Source organism: Lytechinus pictus, unplaced genomic scaffold (genome assembly GCF_037042905.1).
Source record: "Lytechinus pictus isolate F3 Inbred unplaced genomic scaffold, Lp3.0 scaffold_20, whole genome shotgun sequence".
Lineage (NCBI taxonomy): Eukaryota > Metazoa > Echinodermata > Echinoidea > Temnopleuroida > Toxopneustidae > Lytechinus > Lytechinus pictus.
In genome coordinates, this window is record NW_026974141.1 from 2,405,966 (window position 1) to 2,433,933 (window position 27,968).

The 27,968-nt window shown below is 36.4% G+C and overlaps 1 protein-coding gene across 2 annotated transcripts; it reads right to left on the reverse strand.

Moving 5' to 3' along the window:
- Positions 1-33: 33 nt before the first annotated feature.
- LOC129282906 (ADP-ribosylation factor GTPase-activating protein 2-like) lies at positions 34-27,968 on the reverse strand. 2 transcript variants are annotated; one of them, XM_064115106.1, is made up of 13 exons: positions 27,843-27,968; positions 24,232-24,350; positions 22,515-22,587; positions 21,631-21,762; positions 14,732-14,909; positions 13,856-13,980; positions 13,117-13,277; positions 11,246-11,374; positions 10,227-10,379; positions 8,221-8,355; positions 4,746-4,872; positions 802-990; positions 34-326 (listed from the first exon to the last, which is right to left on the reverse strand). In XM_064115106.1, exons 1-13 carry the CDS (start codon positions 27,912-27,914, stop codon positions 309-311), a joined length of 1,611 nt encoding a protein of 536 aa, XP_063971176.1. In that variant the 5' UTR covers positions 27,915-27,968; the 3' UTR covers positions 34-308. The 2 variants fall into 2 exon arrangements, with proteins under 2 accessions (XP_063971176.1, XP_063971177.1); XM_064115107.1 differs by lacking the exons at positions 34-326; positions 4,746-4,872.

The following is a 27,968-nucleotide window of genomic DNA, read 5'->3' on the forward strand; positions in this document are numbered from 1 at the left end:
TACAATAAAGATTGGTTCCAATGGCCTTCATCTGCCCACGAGTACGTCAGATTAATAAACTGGTTTGCTGCACAAGTCCTGGGACCCAGTTACACTTAGCAATTTATCGTAGGACCAATTTCTACAACTGATATAATTGATCATCATGTGCAATCAGTCATAAAAATCAATTGTAAGACCAGTCGCTAGGCTTTGTGTTAGAGGACTTGATGATGTTTGGAGATTTCAGTTGATGATCCGTTATTATATGGTTTTGAATGGAGCATAAAGACACTTGGATGGGGTATACTATACTAGACATGTTGTTATCAATATCCATAATGATCCTGAAAAAACAAGCAAACAAAACAATAGAATATTTAATCACAATCATGATATTGTAAAATATGAAGATTAAGAAGTAGTGATAAATGTAGAAATGCTGAAGCTTTCAGAATTCTAACTCCATTTAGCAAACCATTAATTCTTGCATTTGTTTCAATAAGAGTATGTCCTTACTCGGTGTAAGTTTAAGATTTTGGCAACTATCATGGCAAAAACCATGGTAACAAAACTCAGAAGCCAATCATAATCAAGGTTTCCATGAAAGTTACCAAATGCCAAAGCTACCATAGTTGTGACCCCTAAATAAAAATTGGAACTTGAACTTGATCTTCATCATCCAAAAAACAATCTCATCACAGATATTGTACATGGCTTTGCTATCCATACATTAATATGATAGATGACAAAAGGAACAAGAAAATAGCAACAGTTCCCACAGTTCAGAATATGGGTCAAAGCGTGAAATAGTACACCGACCTGTATAGAGTTGACGAGCCCGTTGGCCATACGGGACAGCTTGCCGGCGACCTGATTGACGCCGTCCTTCATGCCGTCCTTTATGGCCCCCAGATCAGCCCCGGAGGGCCCCCTCGTCGCTGGCCTCCCGAAGAAGTCGTCGCTTGATATGGATTGCGAGTTTGAGAACCGGCCAGACTGGTTCTCATGCTATATGAGAGATTGAGAGAAAAAATTTGAGATTGAGCAACAAAATTTGGCTTGATATCCCATTTCAACTTATTCAATAAGAACAGGTGGGTAGTCATATAGCTTTTCGTAAGTTAGGAGGGGCTTCACAAATGACTGGTGATCCTTTCTCTTGGTAAATGATTCACACCGGATTTCCAATGGTAATGATTACATTTCTACGAAATGGTCACCAGTCGTCGCAGAGTCGCTCGTAACTTACGAACAGCTTCACGGGTCCTGTAACACAAAGGGTAGCGATTAACCTTAAGCTTGATTTTCACGATTGATTGTGCATTGCAGTCAATGGAATCAATTGTATGAAAATGTTCTACAATCATTGCTAAGCTTTGTGTTACGGCCGCCAAATCATTAAAATTCTGTAGTGAAAAGAGTCTGGGTGGGGGCTTCATGAAGCTGTAAGTGACTGGTGACCCATTCTCTAGAGCTTAATAATAGCAATGATAATTTTGCGTATACATCCTTCACCATGAGAAAGGATCACCAGTCATTCGCAAAATTATTCATAACTCACAAACAGCTTTATGAAATGACCCCTTATTAATATAGAAATAGAATGAGAATTTTTTTTAAAGACAAAAGGGGGACACGGGGAAGGAGGGGGATAAGGAAAATGCAAATCAACAGGTCAAGTATGTTAAGTAACACTTAACTGTAATTTTACTGATGACTGTTGTAATCTACTAAAATCCTCAAGTGTATCTGATTGGCAGAGACTAAATCTGTCGATGAAAATCACTTTGTGATGTTTCATGAAAGCCCCCCCCCCCCCTCCCTTCCCCAACCCAACTTTCTGGATTTGAGATACTGGAATTTCAAATATATATATTTTAAATGCTTCTATCATGCAGAGATCATCATGGGGGCCCGTCTTACAAAGAGTTGCGATTGATCCGATCAATCGCAACTATGGAAAGCCAGCAAAGTCAACATATTTAATGCATGTTTGCTCAAACTTTTTTCTAGATATGAATGTATATCCATAAATTCATTGATTTCTTGACAGTTCGGTGTGTTCTCCTTTGTTTACAAAGGTCATTTTGCACATTTCCTGTAGAAAAATTTATGACCACGATGGATTTCCATAGAGTTACGATTGATTGGATCAATTGTAACTCTTTGTAAGATGGGGCCATGCTGCTGTAAAATAAAAAATAGATAGAACCAATGCAATCTGTATTGAAAATAATGACAGTCACATAATACATTCACGATGCATTGAGAGGGAGATGGGGACGGGGGGGGGGGGGGGTGAGTATATTATTTAATAAAATTAAGTAATGCAGGACACTCTAAACACCTAGCAAAAGTCAAACTCTTTTCATTGTCATAATAAATCTATAATACTGAAGTAGGTTGAAATTTCCATTAAATCATATTAATATTATGGACTAGGAAACAAATCTCTTATAATTTAAATTGATGTCCCAAAATAAATGTACCGGTATATCTCTTCTTCCAAATTAGTTATGCAATTCAAATGAAAATCCTTATAAGATTTTAAATTTTCATAGATCATTTGTATAATGAGGAAAGTGAGGAGTAATACCCTGAGCAAGTTTCAATTACTTTGGGCACCTGAATTGAAATTGCCATCTCGGTGTAAAATGCTTCATGGCAAATCTCAGGGAGTGTTTCACCAAGCATCCCATCGGTGATTTTTCACTGGTAATTGTTATAAGCTACTGAAATCCTTGCATCTGATTGGCTGAGCATTACTTAATGGATTTAAGGATAATGTGTCTCACGACATCCTTCCTGGGTATCGAAAGAAATTCCACAATTATGAGTACCGGTATTTAATTTTTATGCAATAAAATGGTACATATTCTACCGGCATCTGATAAAATAAATGCATTTGTAATTCATGAACAGTTTTGCTAAATATTGTAATTAGATGACCTCGCGGACAACTGTGCACTTGTACATTGATGATGCATGAGAGTATACGAGGGTAATTCAAATGAATATTGTGTTAGTTTAAGCTGATGGAGGCTTTGTTTGACTGCTTCATAATGTTCTTTCACTCAGCATTTGATGATCACTAAAACCCATATTAGGTATGCCTGGGTCAACCATGATTTTAATTCATTCACCCATCGATAGCCAAGTGAACTATTTGTTTGATTGCTACAACCTTCTAGCAGCCATAATGATCGCCGATCTATGTTAAGTGTTCCAGGGTAAAACCATGATTTAATATACCTGTTATTTCACTATGGGTATTAACGGGATGGTCCGGGCTGAAAAATATTTATGTCTACTGTAAATAGGGTAAAATTCACAGAGCAAAATGCTGAAAACGTCATCAAAATCGGAAAACAAATAACAAAGTTATTGAATTTTAAAGTTTATCAATATTTCGTGAAAACAGTAATATGCACATCATCACAAATATTCATTAGGTGGGCTGATGATGTCACATCCCCACTTTCCTTTTTCATATGTTATTACATGAAATCATAATGGTTTCATTTTTTCATACATGTGTAAATGACGTGTCTCCATAATGATGAAATAAGTTGCGGCAATAAAAAACTAATGCACTTAATCAGTTGTAAATGCAAATTGTTCCGATTTTGATGAAATTTTCAGCATTTTGCTCTGTGAATTTTACTCCATACCTCCCAGGTATGCTTGTGCCTGATGTTCATAATTAGTTCCCTCCTTGTAACACATATTTTTGATATATTTACTCTTTGACAGAACACCCCCCCCCCCCCCAGGAAAAAAAAAAAAAAAAAAAAGTAGTACACCTGTAATACTGTTGCACCAACAGTTGATTTTTCTTAACAAAACGATAGATGCCACACACACAAAAATATCGTAATTTTTATAGGGCAATCCAACCTGGATTTCAAGTTGCATTATCTGATAGCTAAAAAAATAAAGAAAAAATAATAAAAATCAAACATAGCAAGGCATTCTCAAAGTTTGCAAAGAAACTGCATAAATCATAGATAAGAAACAGAACTGGAATATCAAGGCTGCACTGCCTTCAGAATAGGAAGAAGGCTTCAGTTCCATTTTCCATGCCAAGAATCGCACGAGACCCGATTACATAAAACTTAGCGATTGACTGTGGGTTTATGATTGATCGTACACAATAATCAATGCAATCAATCGTAGAGACCAGCCTAATATCAATCACTAAGCTTTATGTTACAGGGCCTCAGGTATCATGTTGGTAAACTGCCAATACGTTTACTGCCACTCACCGCATGGTCTACATTCATTTAGTCTAATGCCATTCCATCTATCAACATTTCATCTTAGATAACAACCATTTGGTCCAATCATCACTTCGTCTACTCACCATTTCGTCTATGACCATTTCGTCTCATAACCAGTTGGTCTAATATCCATTTCATTTCATTCATTTTGCAGGATTAACACTTCGTCCAATTAGACCAAATGGTATATGGACTAACTGGCTATTGACCAACTGGTTATTAGACGGAATGGTGAGTGGAAGAATGGCAACTGGACCATGTGGATAGTGGACAAACTGATGGTAGACCAAATGACAGTAGACGAATTGGCCATTGGACGAATTGGCATTAGACGAACTGGAAATAAACCATGTTTATATAGCACTCAAAATCGTTTGACCAAACCATTCCAATGAGACGAATGAGATTAGAAAGAAATGTCAGTCAAAATTTGTCAGAATGTTTTTGCATTTTTTTTCAATGAAGAAATTAGCGTATGCTTACATCAGCATTCTTCTCCTGGTCGAAGAATTGGTCTGATGAGATGCTCTTTGCGTTCGCGAAACGCTTCAAGGCTTCGCCTGACGACGCTCCAGAGTCATACTCCGTCTTTCTGGGCGTGGATTTGGTCCTAAGGTAATGTTCCAAAATTTATACACACAGACTTAGTTTCAATCAATCACCAAGAATCTGAAACAGCTCAATCCCTTTATTAATTCATGTTTATCATAAGAATCTGGACCGATTCAGCCCTAAAGCGCAGTTTTCACGGGGCTCACTGCTGTTTTGTGAAGGACGCAAATGTAAGAAAAATGGCAAAGTTCACATTCGAAGAAGTATTCTTCTGAATCCATGGTGACAATGGAGTCCTAAAACTATTCTTGCGAAATTCTCATGAAGTTTGTGCAAATGCCGTGTGTACCATTGATAAACTACAGCCAGTTAACATATGGAAATAAAATGCGAATAACGTTGTTCAAATAATCACAACCTAAATATTTGTGCGAATCTTGTGCAAACGTCGCAGCTTGAGTGAGACAAACGAAGACTTTGCAAAGAGTTGTCGGAGGAACAACCCATTTTCTAAGGTCTTACGCATGTGAAAAGAGCTTTTCAGCAATGGTTGCAAAAATTACCAAGAAGAAATAGTGTCCAAGGATGCCGAAGCATCGCAAGTTTTTAAATGTTTTTAAATTTGCACTGAACAAAAGCAACTCTCTCTAAAATTGGCAAAGCTTCCCAAGCTTGTGGTGCACCTTTGCTGCATAAAATGCGACTGTTGACTTTGCCATTTTTAATACAATTCATGTCTTTCGCAAACATTAGTGAACCCTGTAAAAACCACAGTTACGCGTTGGTTTATCACTATGGCCCGTATTCTGAAGTCGGGTTTAACTTAGACTCAGGTTTAAAGTTGTGGTTTAAGTATGGGAAGCCAAAAGTACAAAAATTTTTATTAAGTTGTATGTTTCTTATGTTTACTGTGCTCTTTCCCGATTCATCGATGGTGAAGACAATCATCTATTTATACTTCCTACACAATTATGAATGATTTGAGAGCCGAATGAGCTGAAAGTATGATATCTCTACTGTTAGTGATTATGTAACAATTGGCTGTCCATACTTAAACCACAACTTTAAACCTGAGTCTAAGTTAAACCCGACTTCAGAATACGGGCCATTGTGTTTATGTTCTTGCACATGCTGCAGCATATAAACAATTTTCTCTTGCTTTGGAGTTTTATTAATAGTCCAAATAAAATTGCAAGGAAGGAGCCAATTAATTTTCCAAATCTAAAATCATAATTCATTGCTACTACTTAAACAATATCACACAATGTAAATCAGGGCCCCGTTGTACAAAGAGTTACGATTGATCCGATCAATCGTAACTATGGAAAGCCAGCAAAGTCAACATATGAAATGCATGTTTGTTCAAAAAAAATTCTAGATATGAATGCATATCCATAAATTCATTGATTTCTTGACAATTTGGGGTGTTCTCCTTTGATTACAAAGGACATTTTGCAAATTTCCTGTAGAAAAAAATTATGACACTGATGGATTTCCATAGAGTTACGATTGATCGGATCAATCGTAACTCTTTGTACAACGGGGCCCAGAAGTGCAATTGCAAAGCAAAGGATAATTAATCAACTGAAAAATTTGTAAAAGCATGCAAGGCAAATAGCAAATTTCATTGACCTATTTGTTGATAGATTGTGATGAGTAACGGACAAGCTGGATGTATTATATGATGATTGCGTCCTACGACTCACATTTTCAAAGTGACATTTTTTTTTAAATTTCACAGGTATACTCGTGTAAAATCATCCTTAATAATGAAACAGTGAATACAAATCTGGGCCCCGTCTTACAAAGAATTATGATTGATCCAATCAATCACAACTATGGACAGCCAGCAACGTCAACATCTAACATGCATGCATGTTTGTTCAAAATATTTTTTCTATGATGTATATTCATACGTTCATCGTTCTCTTGAAGATTCAGTGTGATTCTCTCTGTTTACTAAGGAGATTGCGCAAATTTCCTGTAGAAAAAATGATGACACTAATGGATTTCCATAGAGTTACGATTGATTGGATCGACATGATTGGACAACCAACCTTTTCCTTTTTAAGCTAAATAATACACTGTAATAATACAAATTTTCAGATGGAAAATGGAATTGGCCTATAATATTACAGAGAAAGATGTATGATGAAAATGCTTTTTGAAGTTCTAAAAGGTAGATTGATGATGCTTAATATATATTTTTTAAAGCTACATTGGTAAGTGTATTGGAGGGCTACCATTCAAGTTTGTGGGTGCAGTCGGGTCGATAAATGGTGGAGAAAAAACAGGATTGGAATAAAAGATATGGAAGGAGTAAGTGAGCTGGGGAGAAAGAGGGTAGAACTGAAGGTGAGAGAAAGAGAAAGAAAGGGAGAGGGGGAGAGAGAGATACAGAAAGAAAGAGAGAGAGAGAAACAGACAGAGACGGAGAGGGGAAAATAGAGAGGATAAAAAGAGAGAAGGAAAGAGAGAGAGGTGGAGAGACACAAGAAGTAAGAAATGGATGGAATAAAAATATAGGACAGAAAGGTGATGAGTAAATAACAGTAACATAAAAAATATTTACATTACAGCATAACATAGAAAAAAGAGAAGGATTGAGGGGAGGATAAAGCAAGCAAAGGTTTTGCCAAGCATTCAGCCCAATCCATTGATTAAAAAGCAAATTATATCAGTATCCATTCCCCTTTTGCATAGAAATTTACACCACACATATATCAATGAATGAAAACAGACAAGATCTGGAAGGTGTTTTACAAAAAAATGTGGGACATAAGTTGCTCTCAAACTCCTAGTTGCGTGCAGTATACATGTATAGAGCTTTACTATGTTGGTCAGATCATGCCCAGGCCATGGGACACGCGCAATTGTTCATTACCCGGTAGTTATATTCCATGTTAGATATCTTCTGTGCATTGGGGCTTAAGCACGACTTGAAGCCATACTTCAAACTTTGTGACACTTTTGTGATATAAACTCCTGCAATTGCCAATGCCCATATGTTGATTATCTAAGCTCCTTTTTGGCTCCACAGTAATGCTTGTCCTCATTGAGCTATCTACCCAAAGCTAAAAAAGTTAAATTTCACAAGCAACAAGGAATTTGAGAGTGACTTACGGGACACTTGACTCATAATTAAAATCCCCCTTGGGAATGTTGTGCCTTGTTTCATAACACTCCATTTCAATGACAAAATGTAAGCTTCTTTACAAGCAACTGAGAATGCAAATAATGATTGGCTGTTACTAATATATTTCATTGAATTCAAGCATTTGTTATATACATGCCAAGTTTTATGAGACAGTGCCCCCAAGACACACTAAAAGAAAACCTGACTGTTTGTGAAACCTAGCCCCATGATCAGCACACATATACAAATGAACATTTTTAAGCAGGTTACCTTGATTCTAAAGGGGCGATACTGTCGTAACTGCTTTGTCTCGTCTCACTCTTGTCGATAATATCCCAGCTGGAATCTGTTTTCTTATCGTCTTTGTCATCCCAGAATGAGGCAGTGCTGGAATCCTTGAAACCTCTAAAAATAAAGATACAAAACACAAGTTGCTTAAGGGCAATTCCATTAAATATCAAATCTTTTTGCACATCCATCCTGAAAAATCCTGGGGCGATCGAGCCTTTGCTCATGCCGGACCAGCCCTGTGGAATTCACTACCACAGGAGCTGAAGAACTCAAACTCTGCAACATCCTTTAACGGCAACCTAAAATTGCATTTGTTCACCAGTAGGTACTAGTTTTGAAGACAGACATTTTTTTCTCGTTTGTAATATTACCCTTTCTTGTACTTCTCTTAGTTCTCTTTACTTTTATGTTTTGCTCTCTTCTAAGCGCCTTGAGCATTTAATCAAAATGGAAAAGACGCTATATAAATCATATGTATTAATATTATTATTTTCCTCAAATTTCACTTCACTTCATTTAGTAGTCAAGCTGTGAAAAAAATCATATGAAGCACACAGCGGAGACATTTCAGGAAGGTTGCCCATATAGGGGGTAGAATGTACATACTTGTAACAGGTTAGCATTTCATGAAAGGACTTGTCAGACATTTTATCCGACAAGTCCTATTTTATCCTACAGTTACCATACTACGAGTGCTTTTCCATCAATTAAAACCAAGGAAAGTTGTTAGATCTGACAACTTGTCAAATGCTAAGGCCCATATTCTGAAGTCAGGTTTAACTTTATAGACCATGGTCTAACTCTGTGCTAAAATTATGGGAAGCCAAAAGTGTCAAAATTTTTATTAAGTTGTATGTTTCTTATGTTTACTGTGCTCTTTCCTGACCCATTGATGGTGAAGAGAATCATCTTTTTACACTTCCTAGACGATTATGAAGATTTGAGAGCCAAATGAGCTGAAATATGATATCTCTACTGTTAGTGATTTATGTAACAATGGGCTATCAATACTTAAACCACAACTTTAAACCTGAGTTTAAATTAAACCCGACTTCATAATATGGGCCTAAATGTTGACAAAGGATCCCCAGAATGCTTGCTCTTCTGTTACAATCTATAAACTGTTATCACGAGAGAATTATTATGTGTAAGTAGCACTCATAGAAAGAGAACGGCAAATTCAATACCACAATTAACTTTAATATGGCAGATACTTTTTATAATCAATTCTAGAAAAGTTGATATATCATATAATAAAATACAAAAGAAAAGATATGTGACATTATCAGCAAAGGTCACAATATCTGTAGTTTTTACAACAGTTGCTTAAAAATTTCTGAATCTTTGCTTACCAGGGGTAATTTCCTGGTATCGCATCGAAATTTGTTATACAATTTTTTTAGGACAGCTCCACAAAATGGGTAGTAATTTTTTACATAGGACTGTACAGAGCATGGATGAAAGCTTTTCTTTCACAACAATTATCATTTTTTATATATATGTACTTACTTTGCTGTTTTTGTTTTTGTTAAACCCGGACATAACCGTGACAAATGTCATATACAACAATTCATTTCAGACTCTCAAATTTCAATAAATTGACCTAGCATCTCTGTCTCTAATTTGATAAATGACTAATTCCTGATTTGACCCAATCTGCATTTTTTCTTAAAATATTCATTCGATACCCTTGTTTTTTGTTTCTCTCTTCATATTACGATGAAGGTTAATTTATATAGAAGCATTGTAATTACATGTTTGAATTTGTTGCTATTTTGTGTTATTCCATGTAGGGACCAGCCAATGCGGAGAACCTCTCGACAGAATTTTCAATTCTTTTAGGTGATCCCCAGGCATTGGCTGGTGCTCAATTTTACATTTCTTTTGTAATGTTTCTATTGCTGTCATGTTTCTTGCCTGAAAATTAAATAAATAAACAAGAAATGGTAATCAAATTTGGAAAGTAAAATTATTCCCTGGCTTACCTCGATGAGGAAGAAGATGAACTACGTGAAAAGCCAGAGTCAAAATCATCAAAGAAATCCCTAGATCTTGACCGACTGCTGCCACCGCCTGATTTGACCGGGTTGACCTGTTCAATGGTCTGCATATCGTTCATGGCTGAATGTGAAACTCCACTGCGATCAGAATAAAATATATAACACCATGAATATCAATAATTACTACGATTGAATATCCCCACCCACATATTACCCCTAGTGGAGCGTTGTGGCCCAGTGGATTAGTCTTCTGACTTTGAAACAGAGGGTCGTGGGTTTGAATCCCAGCCATGGCGTAATTTCCTTCAGCAAGAAATGAACTACTACTAATAATAATAATTGTGCTGCAATGGCAATAGCATATCATAACGATAGGTTATAATAATAACAATGCAGTTCTTGTATAGCGCATATCACATTATGTCTTAACGTCCCTATGCGCTTCCAAAGGACTTGGATATTATTACCCTGGCTTTAGCCCCGCAGCCTATTACAGCGCGGTGGCATTTCAAGGAATAAATTCCTGTCAGGTACTCATTCATCTCACCTGGGTTAAGTGCAGTACAATGTGGATATGTATGTCAGACAAAATATAAAACAGAGGTATATGTAAATGTATGCACAGAAAGAAAAATCAATAACAGCAATGTGTGTTACATAAGGAAATGATGAGAGTTTCAAACACATGATGAGAGTTTCCAACACAAAAAAAAGGTATTACTCATCATGAATTAAACAATAATATGTGTAGATTGAGCTGCAATGTCTTCATTTACAATCTTCATACAAACTCAATTATGATCAATATATTCAAATCTTTCCTTGGAATTTCTATATAAATGATGTTAATTATTATTATTATTTCTGATTAAATTTTAACACTTACATGAAAACAGTTTATATTTCCTCAGCATTTTTCCCACAATACATGACATAACATCAACTACAAACTGATGTTTAGCTAGGCAGAAAAATGAATTGTAAATTGCAAAGAACACACTTACCCTCTACCAGTATAACCCATACCAAGGCGTTCCATTTGTTTGGCTTTGTTTGGATTCTCTTTCTTCAATTTCTCTTCCTGTTTCTTCATCTCGACTGACATGTCTTTGTAGGCGAGACGCATGGATGCCCTGAAAACATAATCACAAAAAAGAGAGGCTTAAAGGTAAATGCTAGTTTTGGTAACGATATCAAAATGAGTTCGTACAGAATCCAATGAAATGACCACCAAAGTGTCTGTTTGTATAAATAAAACGCATGTGCCAAAGGATTCTGGAAGAAATTGTGTAATTGCTGAGAAATCAGCAAATAAGCACAGGATTCGGGTAGAGCGTCGGGCCTGACGCTCAAAGCAATAATTATACACTGTCCCACGTGCACTTATCTGTGTTGGGGAAGTTCAGTCTGAACATTATTCAGCGTAGATTTCAAGATTTCACAAAGTTCAGTTTATGTAACTGTAACAGATCTAGATCCTCGATGATATACTGACAATTAAGCCTGGTTTTACAGACTTTCTCATGAAATCAGTGTTTACTGCAACTACTGGAATTTCTCTTTAAGTAGAGATTAACAGGTGAATTCATCTATCAAGGATATGCTCTTTCATTAATTCAATTCAATACAATTCTTTATTTTATTTCCATTCAAACATAATACAAAGTAATATAAATCGGACACAATTTTACAGATGAACATCTCGTAAAAAAAAAAAAAAACAGTATAAAATTGAGCATAAATGGAAGTGAGGGGGTGTCCACTAAAAGAAATGCTTGTAAAGTGTGGATCCCCCTTGGAAGTGAAAAAAATTGTCGACTTAATCATGTATGCGTGCATATACAGGAAAGAAAAAAGAGAAGGAACGAAAAGGTGGAAATCAGATTGATGTTACCATCATTTAAATTACTGACCAGATGTAGTTCTAGTCACACAAATTAAATATGATATTCAATTTACTATTGACATGACAGAAAAGCCCGCATACTTAATATTCTAAAAATGTTCCAAAAGTAGGAGAGGTCACATTTTGAATATTCAACAACTTTGTTGATTTCCTTTAATTTCATTGAAATACAAATGATGACCTCCTGATAACACTGATATCAAACTGTAAACCTCAAACATACATGTAGATGACATACATTTGAGCAAAATTAATTAAGAGAAGACTTAAATCCCCCCCCCCCCCCACAAAACGATTTTAAAAATATATTTGTGTGAGATTACCGTTAAAAATGTCACTCACATGTAGATTCAATGAGATTTTCATTTATGGGGCGTACATTAGAAATTTGCATTGTTGCAAGAACTAAAAGAAACTGTCAGCTGTATTATTTGCATAGAGAGCATCAGTTGGAGTTCGTTGAAATGATTTTGGAAAATTGTCACCAGAAAAGGCTAAAAGAATATCAGATGACCTTTCATTTGGATCTTTACATGGAAACTCCTAGGACAACCCAAGACATTTTAAAATCATTTAAGTTTTATGTTTTCATATCACTAATGAATCTCATCTTTTCTAATATAGTTGGGTTCATACAATATCAATGTTGAGGAATACCAAGGCCCGAATTCACAAAGGTGGTTTTGAAAACCCACGGTTGAGTCCATGGTTTATGCAGATTTCATGTACGAATTACGCCTATTTACTGCGTATATTAAAAAAATGTCCAATGCTGATGCACGCTTTTGTCACAGTGCGCCAAATTGATGCCTGTTGCCGTGGTTATCCACTCTAATTTATTCATGAGTCCACTGTTTTGAATTAATGAGTCCACTCTCCCTCATCTTATTCAACCATGGGTTTTCAAAACCACCTTTGTGAAGTCGGGCCAAAATGTTTTGAAAGACAAAGTTTAAGAGCAGGACTTACATCCTGGCTTCTTCCTCTTCTTTTGTCTTGGCTTTCTGAAGCTCCACCATCTTAGCGTTCTCCTCCCTCATCTTATCCTGTTGCTGAGCCTGAGATTCTATATCATCAAAGTTTGCTTTGACCTTCTGAGCTCCAAGTCCTTTGCCTTTCCTCACTCCAAGCTGTTGGATTAAAAATTGACAATGAAGGAATATTGTTATCACAGTTATCCGTTTCGCAGACTTTGTGAAAAAAAAAAAATACATTAAAATTCAAAACTGGTTAAAGAATTGAAACCCTATATAGCAGAACTTTCACATTTTCTTAAATTTTAAAATCAATCAAATGGAACTGTAAAAAGGATTCCTCAATCTTCTTGCTTAAATTAAGATCTCACTGCTTTTGTGTGGGTGCAGCTATATATGTTAACAATTACAACCAGTCATTTCTCCCTGAGATGGCGTTATACTGCCGTACTTTGGCAAAAGGAAGCAAGTTACATTTGTTGTAAATGATCAATGTGTGTTCGTCATTTACACAGGCGTCAATGCAATTTAACAGCATATTTTCTTCAATATCTTTTCATAGAACAACCATTCCTTCCCAAAAGTTTGCCTGAACGTGCACCATACAAAGAGTGTTTCAGAAACAACAATAACTCAAATTTGACTGTGTCACTTGCTTCCTTTTGCCAAAGTTGGGCAGTATAGCTATCTATACTAAGAATATTGCTAGATGATAAAGATTAGCGTTATCTTACCCCTTTCTTTGCGCTTGCAGGTTTCCTCTGTCCTATAGTGGGTTTCCTTGGTTCTACTTTGACCTGAGAGGGCGACGTACTGAGAGCGGCTTCAACGTTGGGTGCACCTACTGATTCTTCGGGGGCTGAGAAGGGTACATTGATATGCAACAGGGTTTATTGCAACATAAAAGGATGTATTGAAACATCGAGAAAACATTAATGGTGTCGACTCCACAAGGCATTTAGTAAGAAAAAAATTAATAGAATCTATATATATATATATATACATATATATATAACAAATAGTTTTAAATATACAATTATATTTCTCTGTGTTCAGAGTATATTGATTTGTTGAAATCTAAATTATTCCGCGATTGTCTTTTAGTAAAGGACTGCCCCTTTTAAAACAAATACACCCACCAGCATCTACTGTTTAGAAATAATCATTCATATGTTGATTTTTTTTTTTACATACTCATTTTTAGGTACAACTTCCCCTTAACCCTTTATAACCTGGTGGGTGTTTCATAATGCTGATCATAAAGTTCTATATGACTTAACCCACGACTGGAACATGCTTTCTAGTGATCAGTTAGCCACATAAGGATCATTTAGCGCAAGAAAGATTCACCACTTGTGCTTTAAGTCAAAACTTACGAACAGCTTTATGAAACGCCCACTATGGCTATATTGAAATTGCATTAGCAGCCCCTCCTCCCCCCCCCCCCCCCCCCCCCGCTGATATCAGCCATTGACCATGGGATCACGTCAAAAATTATATACTGAATTGTAAAAAAATCATTAAAATTAATTTTTTATTAAAATTATGCTAATATATGCATAAGATTAGAATTCAGCCATTAATCATTAAGTAAAGCAATGATGTCTCACCTGGTTTTGGAGAGGCTGTTGGTGCATGAACTATGACCGGTTCTGGATTACTTGATAACCTTCCATTGCTTGTACCTGCTGGGATGGGTGTGATGTTAGAGGGCGCTTCATCGGCATGCTCCTCAAAGAAATCTACTTCCTTCTGCTGAGGCGACTGAACAAAGTCCTCAAGATGAAGCTGTTGGGTGAGAACAAAAGAAGGCAAACATGGTATTAAAGAGGTGAAAGTCACTGTAGATTGCCCAGCATCGAGTGTCTCATATGGTAACTGGCTGGAATACTTCCCCAGGGAGTGGAGGGTGTGAAAGTCACTGTCGATTGCCCCGCATGACTGGTGCCGTGGCCGAGTGGTCTAAGGCGCCTGACTACGCATGAAAAAGTCCGGGGTTCGATCCTCGGCCGCGGCAGCTATGCCCGTGAGCAAGGCATTTAATCTACAATGCTCTTTTACCTGCTTTAAAATAAATGGAAATGCTATATGCATTGTTGGTAACTAGGTGTGAACTTGTTTTTTTTTTTTTTTTTTTTTTTTTTTTTTTTTTAAATGACTGGCTGGAATACTCCCCCATGGAGTGGAGGGTGTAAAAGTCATTGCATCAGCCCAACATTGTGAATGCCTTGTGTGACTGGCTGGAATACTTCCCCAGGGAGTGGAGGGTATGAAAGTCACCGTAGATTGCCTCACATGGCGACTGGCTGGAATACTCCATAGAGAGTGGAGAATGTGCATAAATTGTGCACTGGATTGACTGAGTGAATCAGATTCCCAGCGTAATAATAATCTACAAGGACTTGACTTACTACAGGATATGTCTGAAGCACATAATCATCAACCAGGATTATGTAAAAGAAGAAAAAAATTATCACTAAAATTTTTTAATTGCTGTGACAAGTAGAAACATGATATTTACGGCAATTTCCAAGCAAATTGGTTAATATCTTGGCATTCTTTTCATGATTAATCTCTATTCATTTCCGACAGATAAACTGCAAAATAAAAAAATGCAACACTGAAAGATAAATGCTAATAGACAGTGTCAAGTCGAAGAATAAAACATGATCACAACAGGCTTCCATCAATTAGTTGGCCCACATACAGTAGATAACAATGAATGAATTTCCACATTAATATTGATGTGCCAAGAACATGCTTCAAAGCAGTATCAGACCTGCCAACCTCTGGAATGAAAAAGTGTATTTTTCCCCAAAAACGTGTATTTCATAATAAAATGTGTGGCGCACTCGCTCATCGCAGCGCACAAGCTGCATGCAAGCTAAGATGCGCACTGCTCTTGTAGATGAAAAAAAAAAAATTAAATAGGTGTATATCTCACCCTGGTTTTAACAAAATGATTGAAAAAAAAAACCAAGTTACCTGGAATTACATTGATCTAATAACCATATTTGTGTAAGTTTTATGAAATAGAGACATATAGAGATTATTTTTTTCAATAAATTACGATTTTGTAAAAAAAAATTTGGTTGCAAAAACGTACTAAATACCCCAAAAACGTACTGGTTGGCAGGTCTGCAGTATTATTTCTGTTTGGATGACTCATGACTGCATTCACTTTGCAAGATGAAATTAAACAGCAATGAATATGGATCATTTTTATTCTCTAGCTTACTGGTCTACCCAGCTATGATGCATTCAGTATTTTTATTCAATCACAGCTGCATTGATCACTAACTACCAATGCCTAATAACATAATCAAAATCAAAAGCAAAGTCAAGTGTATCAAGAGTTGAAATACAATACTGCTAAGTTACTAAAAATGCCACGTCTCATTCTTACATAGACTGCAATATCACACTAAAAGCATGAACGTACTGGTAGTGCAATTTAGTACAGTATGGCTATAGTCTGTATCCATGCATAGATGTACAAATAGAGACAGTCATACTTTATAGATTGTTTATATGGTGACACAACATTTGCTCCAGTCTTAATATCTCAGAGCGCATAGGGTTAGAGTTAGGATTGTAATACAGTTTTTGGTTAAGAAGAATGTAGAGATGAGAATTAGGGTTTACATGTATTTAGTCATGGAGGTTAGGTTCTATGTTTCACTTAACAAACAGATTTTCAATCAGAGTAATTGCCGTCAGAGCATGTTGTGGAAACGTTTATATTGCACTAGGCTAAAATAATCAAATGCAATCATTTTGAACTTGCAACTTATAAAAAGCTTCATGAAAAAAGACACAACTGAGGGTCATGCTTCAGCAAACTTGCAATACAATTACTTTAAAAATCTACTGAAATCGGAGCATCTGATTGGCTATTAGCAAACTTTATTACAAGTTTTATGAAACAGAACCTTGGGTTCAACCCGAACATGTAAAGTCTTGAAAGAATCCTAAAAATGCAACAAATATCAGCATAACATCAACAACAACAACTCAACAAGGGAACAGAATGCTAGCCATGAATGTTCAAGAATGAAGTCGGTCCATGCTCACCAACATTCTGCGAAGGATACGATTGTAAAAATATGGCAAAGACCAACATTTGTATTTTATGCGGCAAAAGCACACCAAACATGCCAAAATTACGCACAGGTTCAGAAGCATGTTTTGCACACTTTTTCCCCGTGCAATGCAAGTAATGGACTTCGCTATTATTTAATATTCACATCCTTCCAAAACCTTTTGAAGTCCCATGAAAACCACACTTTAAAACCATCAAAGAAGCTTTAAAAATTGGTTTAAAAAAAGAAAAAAAGCTAGGATAATGCTTGCAAGCAAGAACTCTTAGAAGCAAAATAAAATGTTTTCCTATTCTTGCTTTAGACTTACATGTACATGTCGAGACAACAACCAACCCTTAGCTACAGATGACCCATTTTGCTTGCATAGTTAATTATTTACTAGCAACTACAAAAGAAACCAAATAGAGTTGATCCTTTTGTAAAGAAACACCTTGGGAATGGTGGTTTTATTATACCTTTCTGTTTATAATATTTAACATCAAGAAAGTGCCCTTGCTTTAATATTAATACCGGTAATTAGTTACCTAAAACCAAAATTCTTTTACTTTTTAAAGGTCTGGATAACGATAGTCTTTCTTTTCAATTCCCCTCTTTCAGGAAATCTTAGAGGAGGAAAAACCCTTTCGTACTTCAATCTTACTTGACAAAAACCTACCATTTGCAGGAGACAATAGGTTAAATTCGTTCTGTTGGAAAGTGTGGCAAAGGTTGGAAAAGCACTCAGGAGATGATATGGGCACTCAACTCAATGACAGAAATTGCCTTTAGACCTAGTACGAGGGCTTGTATGGAAGTACATCGTTTATTTTTACTTAAGCAAGTTTGACCATAAGGTTGGCAGATGACTGTGAAAGCAGAGACGCAGATGGATTAATAATAATAATAATATTAACAGTATATTTACCCAGGGTAGCCACTTCAGTTCCGAAAACTGTTCTCCCAGCGGGCCCTGCTATTATTTCGCTCTGCGAAAGGGATTAGTCTCCCATCAACTACAATATACAGCCACAGCACATTTCATTTCTCAGCCTTTTGACCTGGTTATTAAGCCTTGTCCTACTTGGCTCTATCCCTTAAAGGGATGGTCCAGGCTGAAAATATTTATATCTTAATACATAGAGTAGAATTCACTGAGCAAAATGCCGAAAATTTCATCAAAATCGGATAACAAATAATAAAGTTATTGAAGTTTAAAGTTTTGCAATATTTTGTTAAAACAGTCGTCATGAATATTCATTAGGTGGGCTGATGATGTCACATCTCCACTTTCCGTTTTCTTATGGTATTACATAAAATCATAATTTTTTTCATTATTTCATACTTGTGTGAATAATATGTCTCCCTTATAATGAAATAAGTTGCATCAATAAATATCTAATGCACTAAATCAGTTGTCAATTCAATTTTTCTACTTCTTGGAGGAAAAAATTTGAATAAACCTCATTTCATATAATAAAATACAAAAGAACAAGTGGAGATGTGACATCATCAGCCCACCTAATGAATATTCATGACGACTGTTTTCCCCAAATATTGCTAAACTTTAAAATTCAATAACTTTGTTATTTGTTATCCGATTTTGATGAAATTTTTGGCAATTTGCTAAGTGAATTCTACTCTATTTGTTAAGCTATAAATACTTTCAGCCCGGACCATCCCTTTAACACCATAGTAGCAGTAGGATCAATCCAATACCATCATATACTTACCCGTTTCAATACATCTTCTTTCTTACTCCTATCCATCTACAGAATAAAAGATGGAGCGAATCACAGGCCTATGTCTTTTATTCCTATCTAATGTTATTCTTATCATGCTTGTGTATTATCAATGCATCATATGAAAAAAAAAAGTTTCAAACACAACTCCTTGCATAGAGGAATTTGTCGCCTTCCCGCAGAAAGGCCGTTAACGCGCACATGCGCGAAAAGCAGTGGCGTACCTAGGATTTTCCACAGGGGGGCAAATTCGTCCGCCAAAAAAAAAAAAAAAAAAACGGGTCGTCAACCACAAATAAAGGATTTCGTACCAGAAAAAAAAGGAGCGAGCCAGGGAGTCAGTTGTAACTCGTCAGGGGGGCAAGGATATGTCCCTTGCATTGGTTGTGACTCGTCAGGGGGGGGCAGTCTGCCCCCCCCTCCCCCGTAGGTACGCTAGTGGCGAAAAGTACATTTTCAAGAAAACGCAAATTATATTTTGACCTTCTTTTTGTGCTTTTAGCAGCTAGTGTATTATATCCTAATTCTCATACTTTCTGACAAAGCAAGTTGTTTTCTTCATTGATATATTTTTTTTTTATTTAAAACACTCAAAATGCTTTCTAATCTTAAGGAATACCTTACGCCCTTTTTCCGGGAAGAAAAATATGCAATCCGCTGATCCAGTGACCGCAGAAAGGCTGCTAGCGCAAAACGGTCTATGCGTGCACGCACGTTGAACGAGAAGCGTCTTGTTCCCAGAGAAAGGACGCGTCTACGTGCTAAAGCACGTGGGAATGTTCTTGCTTATTATGTCATAATGACGTCACATTTAGATTTGAGAATGATACCAGAAGAAAGTTCATGACATGCTTTTTCCATTTCAGCAATTAAAAAAAAAAAAATTTTGGCACCAAAATACGTTAACGGCCTTTCTGCGGGAAGACGACGATTGTACTTGCGTTAATTTCTGTCTTTACTGTTCCTTCCTTCCTTGTTTTATTTGCATAATATACAACAAACATTCTCTTATTTGTTTTCTCTAATTTTCAAAGATTTCCAAATTTCAGATTGCTATTACATGATGTTCATACACTTTTGGCTTTTAACAAGACAACTAAACTCAACCTAAAAAAAAATATATTGCCATGTCCATGGAATTGCAACCACCACTACAAGCATATTTTTACATAGGACTGTATTTTTGTACATTCCTTAGTTGAGAGCTTTTCTCTTATGACCAAAAATGCTATTTTGCAAAGCAAATTATTCCCTGTTGGGAAGTATAATTGGCTTAGCCCTGAAGATATACACTTCCAGTGCTTTTCATGATATCAGATTTCGGCAAATAATAATCAACTCCCTATCAAAGTTCAAGGCAGAAGGCAGTTTGAAGTACTACCAGCTCCCAACATAGTAGGTGCACTGGTGACACGACATTTGCTCCTGCGACAATTGCTCTGGGCTTAATTTTGTCTAAGATGTAGCGTTAGGGTTGCAAAAGGGTTTTATGTTAGGTTTAGGGTAGGGTATAGTGTTAAACCCAGGGTTGAAGTTGGTCATTCCATTAGTGTGTGCAATTTAGAGTGAAGCTATTGTCACCGGAGCAAATGTCATGGAACCGGTGCACTCAAGGACCTATTCATACCCCCCGCACAGGCAGATCTACATATATAATTATAAATAAACCATGACAAGTTATCTTTCAATAACACAGAGAGTAATGCTACCATCACACCAATAATACTAACCCCATACCGATCAAAGCTACTGCATTATTTCTAATGGCATATCGTTTTGGTTTTGATTTGGAGTCGGTTTCATTGATGTGAATGTATTATAAACCCCATTCTCATTACCATCCTAAAACTAGTTCACTAGGAACTAGTTTAGTGGAAACTGGTTTAACGCGTAATGAGAACGCTCAAAGCGGTCTTGGAAGCGATCATCCAAACCTGTTTGGAAAACCACCTTGCGATGCAGTTTTCAAGATCGCTTTGCCTTGCTAAAATTGGTTGTAGCGTACATGAGGACACAACCGTTCTCCTGGGGCCCGTTGCATAAAACTTTTTACCTGAGAAAACTAGGGTTGTTTTTACCGGAGATTTTGCCCTGTGTTAAAGTCAATGGCAGAAATCAGACTAACCTTAGTTTTCAGTTTTTACCAGAGTTTTCTCAGGTAAAAAGTTTTATGCAACAGGCGCCAGGAAGCAATCTTCGCACATTCTGAGCGTGCTACTCAACACACTGTGTGCAGAATATCTACGCTGCAGTTTCAAATATTGCATGAAACAAGTCACCCCACCAAGAGTATTCCCGAAACAGCAACCGCTTTGAATGAAGTGATTTTGAAGACCACTTTCGGATGATCAAATGAGAATGCTAGCAAAGCAATATTCCAAACAGGTTTCCTGAACCAGTTTCCAATAAACTATATAGTTTTAGGTAATATAATGAGAACAGGGTCATAATGTGTGCATGCAGACATAAGGCAGAAGCATAGCTTTCCCGATTAGTGGACATCTTAAACAGTGTACAGTGCCTTCCCCAAACAAACCCATAAATAAAACCAATGGATAAAATCTCACACATTAATATTTAAAGTATGAATATGAATGACAAATAGTATGGGATTCCCCATAATGGTGCTACAACATGCAAGATAATTTTTTTCCTACTTTGCATGCTTCATGCCATTTCGAAACTTACCTCTTTGCCATATTTTCTAATGGCGGCTGCTACGAGTTCCTTGATCTTTGACTTGTAGAGCGTGGCTGCTCTGCTGTTGTACTTAGCTTGAGCGTCATTGGTCGAAGCTCCATGCTGTCTGAAGTAAGCGACCTATGAAAACAGAGAATAGAGAATGCAAGTGTCATATGCATAATTCACTGATACAAGTACAGATGAATATTCAGACCTCGTATGTCATGAATTATGCATTAATATAGAAATATCTATATAAACCATAATTAACAATCTGTCAATCATCCAGACCCAACTTATAAGGGTGTGTCAAAGTGCTTATTCCATACTAGAGTCCTGAATAAATAGCAAATCAATATCCAAATCAAATTTACACAGCTACTATGGGGTACTCGTTGAGAGAGACTTTTAATCGGTTATTCAGCGTCGATACTCCCTCATGCCAATGAACTGCGCAGTTTGACATATGGTCATGACGTATATCAACTCGGAGTGTATGCAATGCGTGTCCAATCTATAATGGCGTCAGAGAATGATGAATGATATTTTTATACATTCAAGCATTTCTAGCTACCATGCATTTATTTATGTTTCATTTTTGCATAAATATTTTTATTTTTACAACAAAGAATCATTTGAACACAAACATGAGTTTATTCTAAACATCTTTGAAACACTGGATCCTCGGACGAAATTCAATGATTAAACAAGGCTTATATATTAAAATCAATGTGAATAAAAAATTATCTTTCACCTTCCATTTTTCATGTACATAGAAAACACAACTGAAAGTATCCCAAAACAACACATAATAATGATCCAAATAAAAACACATTGATAAACCTATGGTTGACAGCAAATCAAAGCCTAGGTTGAATAGAATGACTTACTGCATTTGCATTGCCTCCAACTTGCATTGCACGTAACTGAGGCCATGTCCACGACGTATCTAATTGAGTTGATCTACAGCAAAAATGAAAGCAAAACAAACATTTTGGGGGGTTATTATCTCAGTAACAGGACATTCATTGCGTGATATATATTACATAAACGGATGTACTAAAGATGAGTTGTTAATAAAATGTAGACAAAAGCTATTCACTGTCATCACATACATGTACATGTATGGGATAAACATTCGCAGCCCCCCTCCCCCTCCCATAAAAACTTAATCATAAAAAACAGAAATAAAATCAGGTTTACAGTTTCATGAAGGGGCTTTTATACATGTATTTTAATCACATTTGTAAGAAAATATATATTCATAGAAAATAATTTTTTAGGAGATCACAGTCAAGACAGTAAATCATTTACACATATCACATATACCATGATATTTCACCAGTAAACCACAAACCATCATAACAATGGGAGCAAAAAAGAAACCCAAATAGCATATAAAGTATAAAAACAAGTATACACTGTGCATGAAGTACAATACACTCAAGGGTTGTGCAAATGTAGTGTACAGAAATGTTTCTGGACTCAACTCTAGCATGGATATGCATGTACTGTAGTAAACAGACATTCAAGGTCATGTAGGATTATGAATCATTGCGCTAATTAAACCAAAAGAGCAAACAAAAATTATTTTTTGACATCCTCATAGAAACAGAAATCATTATATCAATTATTTACTAATGTTACAAGTTTCACAACACTACTAGTAATTATAGCTTTTATTTAAATTGTGTCAATAGCTCATAATACAAGTAGCTCTCACATCAGGAGCATTAGCATTTCTGGTTATGAGAGAAAATTTTCAAATAGGGTCTTTACAGTCGGTCCTATGTTTAAAAAAAATTGTGTCAATTTGCTCATACCAGTACTCTCACATCAGAGAACAATGTTACTCCTCAAATTTGATTTGAAAGAAAAAATTTCAACTATGTTCTGTACAGTCCTATGTAAAAAAAAAATGCAGCATAAAATAAATTTGTGTCAATTTGCTCATACAAGTAGCTCTCACATCAGGGAACAATACTCCTCAAATTTGATTAGCAGTTCTGGTTGTGACAGAAAATCTTTCAACTACATTCTGTAAAGTCGTATGTAAAAAAAAATGCAATACCAAAGAAATGTGTCAATTTGCTCATACAGGTAGCTCTCACATCAGGGAACAATGTCACTCCTTAAATTTGAATAGCGTTTCTGGTTATGAGAACAAAAATCAACTATATTCTGTACAGTCCTATGTAAAAAAAAATTTTAAGGCAACACAAAAAAAAATGTGTCAATTTGCTCATACAAGTAGCTCTCACATCAGGGAACAATTTTACTCCTCAAATTTGATTAGCATTTCTGGTTATGAGAAAAAAAAATCAACTATGTTCTGTTCTGTCCTATGTAAAAAAAATTGCTGCAGTCGTAGAAAACTGTGGAGCAAATTGAAATACAATACCAGGTGGGTGTTTCTAAAGCTGTTCGTTAGTTAAGAGTGACTTTAAGAACGACTGGTGATCCTTTCTTGTGGTAAATGGTACATTCATTGGCGATGGTTTAGCGCTTAAGAAAGGATCACCAGTCGTTCTTAAAGTTGTTCTTAACTTAATACGAACAGCTTTATGAATCTGCCCTCAGGAAATTCATTGCGTACACATACATTACCTGATAAATGTTAAATGAACACCGAGTGATCTGTGGGTGGCTGAACAATCTATACAGAGGAATACACCATACGTGACACTAGCCCAGGTTGGGTTTTTACAACTGCAGTCAAAGCATGTCTGCAACAAGAAAACAATAAAGATAAAGATAAATGAAAGCAGTTCTAACACTTACACTGTACATGTATTTCATAATAATAATAATGGCATATTTACCCAGGGTAGCCACTTCAGTTCCGAAAACTGTTCTCCCAGCGGGCCCTGGTATTATTACCCGGCTAAGCTAGGTTACCGATTCAGGTGCACACAGCTTTTTGAGGAATTATTTCCTGCCGGTACCCATTTACCTCACCTGGGTTAAGTGCAGCACAGTGTGGATAAATTTCTTGCAGAAGGAAAACATGCCACGGCTAGGATTCAAACCCACGACCCTCTGTTTCATGAGAAAGTTTGTAAAACCATAGGATCCATTGTAATCATCCTACATGTAGATCTAGATGGGATACAGTTACATAAACTGAACTTTAAATCATAAAATCGGAGCTGAAAAAACAATCACACTGAAGATCACCATCACAGATAAGCACATGAGGGATTGTTGCTTGGAAAAATACCCAACATTTTAGTGAAATGTCATGCTTATTTTTGCTTATTTCTCAGCAATTACACAATTTCTTTCAGAATCCTTTGACACATTTTTTAAACAAAGACCCCTGGATGGTTGTTTTGTTTGATTATCTCATTTTGAAATCGTTATCACAAATGAGATTAGTAATTAGGGACTGTGATTTTGCATTTAGGCCTACTGGTAAATCAAAGTGGGAATCCATTTGGGTTCTTTACCTTTTGTGTCACAATTCATAGAATTTACCTTTGTAATATAGAATTCATGTTTTTGGCATGCACATTTTCTATGACAAGATAGAATTTCCATTTTAGATCAGGTTTGAAATGAAATTGCACGTTTTCGGAAACTGAAAAGACCATTTTCTTTTTACGTAAAAATCACCGTCCCTATAGAATAATTATGAGATACAGTCAAACGTATTAAAGAAATATCTGATAGTTGGCTTATACCTAAACAATTACTCCAACATAAATTTGGCACTCACTGTGAAACTGAAGTGACTGAACATAATTATTGGCATTCATTGTGACACAGAAGCACACTTGCCAATGGCAGAGACACATAAATTGGCACCATGAATAAAAGAAAAATAGAATTGAGGATGAAGGGTGCCAAAATTTGAGTTCTCAATTAAAAATATACATCTAATATTTTTCAAATAAAAAAACAAACAATGCAATTAAATGCATGTAACTACATTTTGGTGTTTCTATTGTGCATGTGTAGGCTTAAGAAATCTAAATTGACAATTGAAACACTGCATAGATTTCATTTCATCTGGTTGGCAATCCACCTAACGATCGCGCAATCAGTTTCCATTAGATCATGTAGATTTAGAGTTTCAAGCCAAAAGGGCGACGGACCATCAAAAATCGATTAAAAAAAATTTGGTCTAGGATTTTACAAAGGAAAGCCAGATTTCAATCATCATTTTGTCAAAAACATTTATTTTCAAACAAATTTCATTTTACCACCTGCGGGAAATTGTGCTCCAGATCTTGTACTACATGTAAATTACACACATGATGTAGCAATATTTTGTGATGTGCCATTGATAAAAAACAATGCCAGGTCGTAGGCATCAGGAAAGTAACTTAATCTTTTATGCTATTGACTATTAGTTACTAGTAATTATGCACCTATCAATTGTAAGACGCACCCCTCAAGCCACGGGAACGGTGCGACATGGTAGGGTCATTTACCAACAAATTAGTGATACAGGGTACCCTTCTTGGAAACATTTGGACTGTCACTGTTTGAAGATTGGGGTGCGTCATTGTCAGTCATTTTACCTGGGTGCGTCATGATGCCTCAGTGATACAAACGGGTATATTTCCGCAGGATACGCCATATAAATCACGTCACCAGGCTTTTAAAGGTCAAGTCCTCCCCAGGAAAATGTTTATTTGAATAAACAAAGAAAAATCAAACTAGAAAAATGCTGAAAATTTCATCGAAATTCGGATGTAAAATAAGAAAGTTATGACATTTTAAAGTTTCGCTTATTTTTCACAAAACAGTTATTTAAACAGTATGCAAACTCCTTAGATCTCAATGCACTTCAGCTTTTCATAGATCTCCTTTTGGCGTGCATTGGAATTTACTACACATTTTTCTTGTATTTTATACATGTTTTGGCCCACATGGATGATACAAGTTTCTCATGCGACGTATCTAGCCATGGCCTCTACGCATTGTTCCTTCTCAAAGCTCACATTTTTTACTGGGTGATCACTTGCACGCACGAGAGCGAGACATTACTCTTCCGAGTCTGACGTTTTACTCTGACGAAGGTGCGTTAGGGAGACGGTCATGGTTCGTCAAAATCTTGAACTGGTGTGTCACTTTTTTATTTTTAAGTAAACTAAAGGTGCGTGATTGTTAAGACACACATGTGCGTCATGGTACAATAAAATCTGACTCACGGGAAAGAGTTCCATATATGCGACCCCCACCAAATATAACAAAAGATTGTTGAGACTTCCAGTTCGTTCACTTCAGATTTTTCTATCATATTTTCACTCTTGCTTACCTTAGTTGGGACTCGAACTCACCTCGTTTTATCAGTCAAGACCTCTTCCCGCTATACTAGCGAGAAGCACTGATACCGGAAGGGGTATTTTAACGATTATCAGCCGATAGTTCGTCTAGTCCACGACTCACAGACCCTTTAGTTACTGACTAAATAAACTGATGTCTATGGACAATACACGTACTAGATCCTGCTCGAAATTTGACGGAATAAAGCCATATTTTGGTATGTATTTCCACTCCCCCATCATATATGTTCTATATTACTATTAGGGCTAGATATATTATTCTGAACCTTCTCCATGTTTTTATTTTCAATTTTAGTGGGGGTGCATATGGAACTCTTGCCGACTCACATTTGACAAGTGATGCAGCGTTCCCAGGGGTCGAGGGGTGCGTCTAACTTTAGGTGCATTACTCTCCTCACAGCGCGGCACACTTCCCGAGGCAGAGGGCGAGGCTGATGAAGCCAAGCAAGGCGCAAAAAGCTGAACTTGTCAAACTGACAAGTGACATTTACAACTTACATTTGTTACAAGTACAACTTTTAGTTTTACAACTTATACAAGCACTTTTTTTTTTTACAAATCAAGTCACTCCCAAAACACACAATTTGTCAAAGTCAAGGCGATTAAGTCAGATCTCTAGATCTAATCTATATTCACGATGAGCTGAGTTATGTCAACTGTTTTTAACGTTAGGCCTATAGGCCTACTATAGAATCTACCCAAAATCTGCTCGTTTTCCACGGCCACCGGCACATTTATGCTCTCTCTCTCTCTCATCTCAGTCTGTCATGTCATCAGACTGCACAATGCAATGTCAATGGGACGCACACAACACAACATGAACGAGAAAATATGCTACGTTTGCTGATTGTAAATTCATTAAATGTGCAACAGAGAAATCATAGAAACTAAATCATATCGTCTCGAAACATCACAAATACTTACTTTATTCGTTGTAATCGAACGTAGACGCTTGAAAATCATCTGAATATCGGATTTTGTGGGACCACCTTCCATTTCTCCGTAGTATTTTTCAGCAGTCGTCGTGTAATATAATGATGACGTAGAATG